The following is an 8,504-nucleotide window of genomic DNA, read 5'->3' on the forward strand; positions in this document are numbered from 1 at the left end:
AACCCTGACAGTACAGTTGAAAGTTAGAAAAACCTTCTCCTAGAAACTAATTGTTCGCAGTACCAATTAGATCACATCCCTTAGAATCGAACATGCGTTTACTCGTTGAGCACAAACAGACCGCCCCATCATATACCACTCAGACAATCCATCCATGGTATTATTTATTTGCCTATAGTGTTTTATGGTCCTTTTAAAACTACTACTCTCACCTGAAAAAAACAATAAATTAAAAAAATTTGTTAGAAAGTGTTTGAATAAGTTAACCTTCAAATATAAATTAAAGGCTAACTTTTAAATATCCAAGCACTTTTAATTTTTAAAATGATTTTTTAGTATGTTGACGAATATATTGTCATAACATCAAACTTATTGCTGAGATTCTTTTGGGGTAGGCTTGATGAATTGAAATATGACTGTCCACTATGCGCGTATATATTGCAAGATGAACCCATTTTATGGGGTTCACAAAAAGTCATATTAGACATGAAACACTTTTTTCTCAAGAAAACGCATAATCATAAAAAGGTTATACTTATATGATAAAGAGTAGCATTTTTAAAATCATTATTAAAAGGCTTTATGCATTGAAAATTACCTCCTAGTCAACTTTTTAGAAAGTGCAATAACTAAAACACTACCAAAATTTGGCTTGAGTGATATGGGTGAGATACAACTTGAGGTACTGACAACTCAAATTCGATTCTCACTCCAAGCAAGGAGTTTCCAACCTTTGATGGTACTGCCAACATCAATGCGATTTGTAAAAGGTTTCCGGGGGAGTTTTCCCAACCTTCGATGATACTCCAACATCATCTCGAATTGAGTTTTCTCCTAACGCATTTGTGGGTAACAGATGAGAGCATTTGATGTCAATATCGCCATTTAAAAAAAATTAAAACTAAACGCTTTTTTCGATTAAGATTTCAAAGTGTAGTATTTGAAATTGAACTCGAGTCTTTACTAGAGATTCTCATGCTCACTTAACCGCCTTATTTTTAATCAAATGTATGTATCATTAGCATATTATCCATGATTATAATCAAACTATTTCTCTTATCACCTCAAAGTGATGTTAGTAAAGGAATAAGAGGCCTGTTATAGAAATATAAAGACATAAGGAAATTTAAGAACCTCTTACAAAACATTTTATAATTATAAAGAAATCAAAGATAAGAAGTAAAACTTCAACACATTACAACACTCTTTAATAAACAAGAAATATGAAAAACAAAGTTATGTAAAGGCGAACACTAATAAAAGATTCACACTTTTTTTTACTTAATGATTTTTAAGTTTTAACCACTAGTTCTACAACTCTAATAATGTGGTGATTTTGACACTGGCAACATCAAATGTTTCACCATACACCAACACCTAATGCCTTCCCTTCTTAAACAGCAAGTAAAATTAAAGTAAATAAATAAAACTCATTTTGCAACACCAAAGCCTTTGTTGTACAATAAATCAGCTCCAAACATTTCTTTCACCAAGCCATATTTCTCATTCAAGCAACACTAATGCCCGAATCGGGTGTTCGGTCCATTTTATGTGGTTCAGTTGAAGCGGGCAACGCTAGAAGACGGCCTCTTTGGGCCCGAGGAGGTAAGTGTTTAGTGGGCTTTCTTGACCCGCCATTCCATGGTAAGAAAACACCGGTCCCACCACGTGGTAACCTTCTCGGGGTCATAGCCATTGTACGGACCGGTGCTAACATAAGTAGTTGTGGTGCGCGAATGGGTGCAGCCCATTTGGGAAGAATGTGGAATGACTCGTATGGTTCAAGTGTTCCATTTGGTGTGATCATTGGAGTTGGGACGCCGGGCTGCCATACAGTCATCGCTGATGTCATCTGGTCTTTTGGTGGATTTTTGTCGTAGGTGTCTATTCGGACCTTGAAAAATGTGACACTAATTCGTTTTGTTGGAGATTGGCACATGACGTGGCGTGCCATGTCAGCACTGTTTCCCCTCATTACTAAGAGTGACCTGTCAAGTTAAAATCCGTTGAATTTAATAACAGAAGTAAATGGCATTTTGATCCATGACCTGTTTCGACCGGTTACCCGACCCATTAGGACCCGTTTTAGAATCTGACCCGTTTGACCCAGGACTCAATTCAACCCAAAATCGTTCGGACCCGTTACCCAAACTGATGTAAAAAAGAAAGTTATTCATATGTGTGGATTTTTGTGCTCTAAGATGTAAAGCATTGTTTTTGTTGAAGTTCATATCTTATTATAAAATGTACATTTGAAAATTGAAATTAGAGTATAGACTTACCCTTCCTTGAGAGAAAGCATGAGAGGTCCTTTATAGTTACCATCGTTATCACAAACTAAAGTACGCCCCAAAGCCATTGTTGATTCAGATAGAAGAAGTGTCGAAATTGGTTGCTCCAAATGAGGCGGTTTCAAGAAAGGCTGTGAAAATTCACCCTGCAGAGCGTATTCACGTTTAGTATCACATTTTAAATTGTAAAATGATTAAAAAGTGCAATATTAAATTATACCTCATCAAAAAAGTTAATGATGCAACTATTTGGTCGCCTGTTTTCAGATATGAGATGAAGTTGAATTAGATGGTCAATTACACCTTCAAGTGGAGCAGGAATAGGCTCGATATTGGCTGTAAACATTTAAAGCACAGTCACAATATTTAACTTAAATCGAATCAAGATTGTTGCTATATGAAAAGATTAGTGTTAGTGACTGATTACCATCTTGGGATTTATTTGAAGCTTCATCTTTAACATGTCCGAAAATAGGAGCTCCAAACTGAATAAGCTCTCTCTTGATTGCTTTTGACTGCTGGTTGTACATGATAAACGTCTCGCCTAATCACCAACATCAAGTTAAAAAAAATTTAGTACTTTGTATTACCATGTCGAAAAGGGTTACCATAAACATGAAACATTTCATAAAATACGTAAAATTTAAAGGCTGAAACGACTAGACTGTAGAAATAGCAGCAACAGGGCTTGTGAATTCCTATGGTAATATTGGTTATTGAAAATGTTTTTTTTTTGTATCGTTGGAAATAGTCTAAGGGCGTAAACATCTAATACTAGGTCACGATTCTAGGTATACATGCAATGGTATAATTAAGTGACTGGAAATTAATTGCCAAACCTGTTCAATCCCTTACTATATCTCAAAACTTCAGTCCCAAAAGGAAAGAACAGGGTGGTTAACTACAAAAGCATCACGAATCACAGGATCCACCTGAGAGTTCACCATTTTGGCCAGCGGCTCGAAGTTCAGTTACATAGTCAGTCAGCTTAGACAGCTCGTTGGCGTTAAGTATCTCCTCGTACAACTTCAAGCCTCTCACAACATTCACCTGTTAGTCAAAAATCTAATTGTGAACTTATGACAACTTATGTTTAAACCATGAAAATAGAATGCAGAAGAAATAAGCAACTGACCATATGCCCTTTTACAGACTCTTTGGCTACAAACCCTTTTGTCATCTTGATTTCAGCACGTCGGGCTTCCAAATCTTGTTCGTTTGAGCATATGTCAACGCTTTCTATTGCTGAATGCATGTCCTGAGATCCTGCAGTTCACATTGGCATGATAATCATTATAAAGATGATCACTTCAAATGGAGAAGAATATTAAATAATTACATATGTCCGATAAGTTTCACCCAGGGGCGATTCTACCTTATAGGCTGTGGGGTCCGATGACCCCACTACTTCGAAATATTTTTATACAATGTACTCTTCAAATTGTATAGGACACCACTAAATTCAACTATAGGACCCCATATAATTTTAAAATTTGGGGTTTTCTTGAGTTAAACAACCACTAAAGTACCCTTAAAATATAATTAGCTCTGAAATTTTTTTGAGGGACCCCATTGGGTTCTCATCCTAGATTCGCCACTGGTTTCACCACTTGTAGTAACCATGATTCGAAATTGATGTATTTGTGTTATAGTTAAGTTGATTAAGCAGGTTTCTAATACCACTCATAAAAAGTATGCACTAAAAACAAGGAGTTGGCGTAGTGGTGGTAACCCGACTTCCCATATGGGAGATCAGGGGGTCGACTTTCATTCATTGCAAAATTTTCTTTATTGTTCTAATAAACCTACCACACGCGATGTCTTGCGTTCTAACCTACCACACGTTATGACCGTATGGATTCGTCATGGAATTTCCTCGTGAGGCGGTAGGATTGTAATAGTTTGACCAATGAAATGATCGGGTGAGTAGGTTCTGACCAATGAAATGATCGGTGAGTAGGTTCTGACATAGCGTTCGAGCCCCATCAGTTACTCCTAACCGCCGTTAAAAAAAATAGGCACTAAAATAATTGACAAAGACAATTTGAAGGAGAATTATTTCATCCGTACTGGCAAAATAATTAGTCATCCATCATTGTTAGGCTAACATATTATCTCTGGCACACTATTTAGAGGACCCTTCAATAGGAGTAACCAAAACTACACCAACCGCCCAAAATGGTGAATGTGACCCCACCATGGTCCATATGTTTCATTACATTCTATTCGTTACTAAATCATCCGTAGCTTTTTGAGTAAAAAAAAAAAGAGTTATAGGCTGCCACTACATCACTATTTACAAGCACCAAGCACTATCTCCATCCCACTAACATAGTACGACAAATACATAAAAGCAATAACAGTATGGCATTAACTAACACACTATGTCAAGTTACTAGAGGATATACCAATTCCCATATTCTTCTTCCACTACCCCTCTCAAATTTGCATCATCGGTCCTAAACTTTTGTCCAGTACTTTTTCTCACTTTGGGTGGTGTATACATAAACAGAGTGGTGTACAAATTTTAGTTACTTGGTTCTCTTTAATAATCATGTGAAATTTCTTTATGCGGATTGTATAAATTCCACTCATTTTAACACCTTCTTTCAACATTAAACTTTTGTAAAATAAATTGAGTAATAAAGTAGGCATCTTTTTTATTTTACGAGCATTAGGATTAAACGAGGAAAATGAACTCGTGCTTCGCTGCGGGTTTGGTTTCGATCGGTTTACGGTCTACTCTTCAATGCGAGGTGATTTTGGTCGGTTAGGTATATCTTATAAATAAGCGTTTTAACAAAACGGTTAGCGGTTAGATAATTGAATGTTAAAAAAAAATAAAGGATTGAAAAAGAAAAGTGAAAAAAGGAAATGTAAAATTAACCGTAAAAAAATTGTTAAAGATTGGGTCACTTAAGTTTGAAAAATAATGAATTAAAAAAGTATTGAGATTTTTTTTTAAAAAAAAGGTTTACTAAACTACCCCTAAAGTCGAGGTAATTACCAAAGAGTCATTATGAACTGTAAGTCACATTTAGCACGAAGTATATGTTATAATATAATATAATGGGCGTGTGGTACAATTGATGATGGAATCATTAAAAGAAGTAAGAACATATAATATGATAAAATATATATTTATTTTTATAGCTGGTAAGTATTGATTAAAACAATAAGATAGTTAACATGGTCCATTGAAAATGGGCGGAAGATACAACAAACATGGTTATGAAGGAATCCATTTAGCCCCAATGGTTAGAATCCAATGACCAAATGTCAACATATCTCCACCAACACAAAAGACTCATGAAACATTCTATCTTTAATTGCAAAGGTACCCCTAAGACTTTTACGTGCATAACTTCTAGAATTCAATTTATTTTTCTTTATAAAAAAAAAAGTAAAAAAAAAAAAAAAAAGACAAATGCAGGCAGTAACGTCCGTAATAACAGATCTGGTCCTGCAGGCTACAAGGCTAATAACAAATTTAGGAGTTTAATTAGTTTGTTATATGTTTTCTTTCAATTTCTGTCAATTCTTTTAGGCTCAAAAGGCCTCTCGCATTGTAATTTTTGTCATCTTCATTGTTCTGATGAAGTTTATTTAATATAATTCTCTTTTCGCCGAAAAAAAAAAAAAAAATACAAGGCTAAGTCACACACATATCAAGGAAATACTTTTATGTGTTTACTCAAATCTTAAAAGGCCACTTTTGACAGAAAACAGACCTCGAAATTCACACTCTCACCAAAATCCTTGGGAAATTACAACAAGTAAATTAAAGTTTTGCTTTTTACTGATTCTCATAATAAATTTTATTCAAAATTTGTCAACTATAGTTAAACAGAGACAGAACAGGGAAGTTTAATTTTTCAAAGTAAAATACTTTCAGTCAAGTTTGGGACCTTTAGACCAACTAACCAACTTTTATTCTAGAAACAACGTATTTTTCAAAGGAAATAAAAAACAAATTGGGGACTTCCAAGTACAAATAAAGAAAAAAGTTGTGATTTAAAAAAAAAAAAAAAAAAACAAACCTTTGCTACTTACTTGGAAAAATAATAATCAAAGGTATCAACTTTTGTCCGTGGAATATGATATAGTATTAAATTAATGTACTTGTTGTTTGAACTTGCTAGTTGCTAAGCATGATTAATTTAATGGTTTAAGAAAAATAAACAATAAAACTCCAAAAAATAACCTGGAAAGGGTCCATCATGGAAACTCATGTAAAGTACCAATAAAAACATGCTTAATGCGTTAATCAATAGTAACTTATGCATACGGCAATGAATTTAATATTATCGATAATAATAATTATAATTAATATAAATAATTAATAATTAATAATAATCAAAGATTATAACAAAAAGTCTTCAACTGTATGCCATTTGAGGTACACAATTATGTGTAATATTTATATTTATTAGCTGCCAGATGATTCGTATACTGAAATAGACAATATACACGAACAAATATAAATATAAAGAAACAATAATAAAAACGAAAAAAATGATAACATAAATATTTATATTTATATAAATTATATCCATCGATATTATATAAAAAATAAATAATATACACCCACAAATAAAATTGTTAATCAATAATAATTCTCATCGTTTAAAAAATTCAATAAAACTGCATAATTCCAGAAATTTATCATTATGCATCTGTAATCTTAATCCAACAAATATGAACTTTTAATTTGATAAGAGTATTACATGCATGAATGATCAGTCAATATTTGAATGCATACGCATCTGAATTTAATTTATTCAAATTAATTATAATATTGTTTTATCTAAATTAACTTTGCTATAAGTGTAAGCAGATAAAATTAAAATTATTTGTAAAAAATGAGCTATACAATTATTTAATAAATACCTGCATCTGTAATTCCACTTTTAGGCGAATTATCCTTAACAGATTCATCATCAACAACCTCACCGCCATCATTACATATGACGTCAACAAGTTCAGCTTTCAAATCTTCACGTTCAACTTTCGTCTCCGTCACCGGAGCCACAACATTTTCATCAACAATTTTCTCAACATTCCTTACCTTCTTATTAACCTTCTGTAGCTCGAGAGTGACATCAGCAATTGAAAAATACTTCTGCATCTGCAAAATCGGGATCCAATTCAACCGTCGACGATGAATTGCATCAAACACCGATTCATATTCACATCTTCCGCCTTCAAATTGCGATAAATGTCCACACAACGCATCAATTATTGCATTCGCAGCAGCGAATTCGCCTCGAAACCACGAGATTATCGCATCTTTCGCAATTGATTCTGACGTCACCGCCGATGCTGGCATCATTACAGGTAAACGATCGGTTACTGACGAAACGGCAGCTGCCGGCGCCATAAAAACCTAAAATTCTATTCGATTTAAAAAAATATAAGTATATATAAAAAAATTATGTTTGACGAAACGGCGTCGGATGAAAATTAGTGATCGGAATTTGATATCAGTCAATAGGAATTTAGTTTAGAGAGAGGAAGAAATGAATGTATACAGGACGATACAAATGAATATATGGAACCTGTATATATAGCGACTGAAATAAAATGAAGGAAAAAACAAAATTTATTTAGATGAAAGCGAGGGTTTGATTTCTGAAATATTAATTGGCAAGTCCGTCTGTGGGACGCAAATCTTACGTGTCAACTTATTATACGTAATTTTTGCCAGCGTGTAATTAGTAATTTGATTAATTTTGTATTTCGTTATTTTACGATTCTATTCAATAACATTCAAGTGATTCTAGAATTGTTAGCATAATGAAGATGGATTTATCTACATGTAATCACCAATTATATAAAGTAGGTTATCTAAATTGTGATTCCTTAAAAAAAAATTACAAAAATCTCTAAAAATCTATCTATATATTCTTTTAAACCTCTAAAATGATGATGTCATCCTTCATCAAATTAAGCCTTAATTTTGTTAAAATCTTTCACTCACATGATGTCACTAACATATAATAAATGTAATTAAAAAATAAACCAAAAATAAAAAAAAGTTGATATGGAAAAGTAATAGGAAAATAAAAAAATTACTAAGTTTCATGAACAATTTAATTTAATTATTATTCTTTAATTTAATTGAGCTTTAAATCTTTAAATAGTCGATCTTAAAAGATCATGTTTATCATTTTGACTATATCTCTCTCCATTTATTCAATATTTCCTCTCTAA

General features: G+C 33.0%; 1 protein-coding gene across 1 annotated transcript; it reads right to left on the reverse strand.

Annotated features, from left to right (window-relative positions):
• Positions 1-1,254: 1,254 nt before the first annotated feature.
• On the reverse strand, positions 1,255-7,815 carry LOC139874230 (RNA demethylase ALKBH10B-like). The gene is made up of 7 exons (XM_071861683.1): positions 7,182-7,815; positions 3,427-3,557; positions 3,224-3,341; positions 2,719-2,835; positions 2,512-2,627; positions 2,283-2,437; positions 1,255-1,988 (listed from the first exon to the last, which is right to left on the reverse strand). Exons 1-7 carry the CDS (start codon positions 7,669-7,671, stop codon positions 1,508-1,510), a joined length of 1,608 nt encoding a protein of 535 aa, XP_071717784.1. The 5' UTR covers positions 7,672-7,815; the 3' UTR covers positions 1,255-1,507.
• Between the last annotated feature and the right edge of the window lie 689 nt (positions 7,816-8,504).

Source organism: Rutidosis leptorrhynchoides, chromosome 11 (assembly GCF_046630445.1).
Source record: "Rutidosis leptorrhynchoides isolate AG116_Rl617_1_P2 chromosome 11, CSIRO_AGI_Rlap_v1, whole genome shotgun sequence".
Lineage (NCBI taxonomy): Eukaryota > Viridiplantae > Streptophyta > Magnoliopsida > Asterales > Asteraceae > Rutidosis > Rutidosis leptorrhynchoides.

Coding starts and splice junctions, on each gene's coding strand:
- LOC139874230 (XM_071861683.1), bottom strand. CDS start 7,671: ATGGCGCCGGCAGCTGCCGTTTCGTCAGTAACCGATCGTTTACCTGTA. Junction 3,558..7,181: donor AAGTGGAATTACAGATGCAG/GTATTTATTAAA, acceptor TGTGAACTGCAG/GATCTCAGGACATGCATTCA. Junction 2,836..3,223: donor CCAAAATGGTGAACTCTCAG/GTGGATCCTGTG, acceptor GTTGGTGATTAG/GCGAGACGTTTATCATGTAC.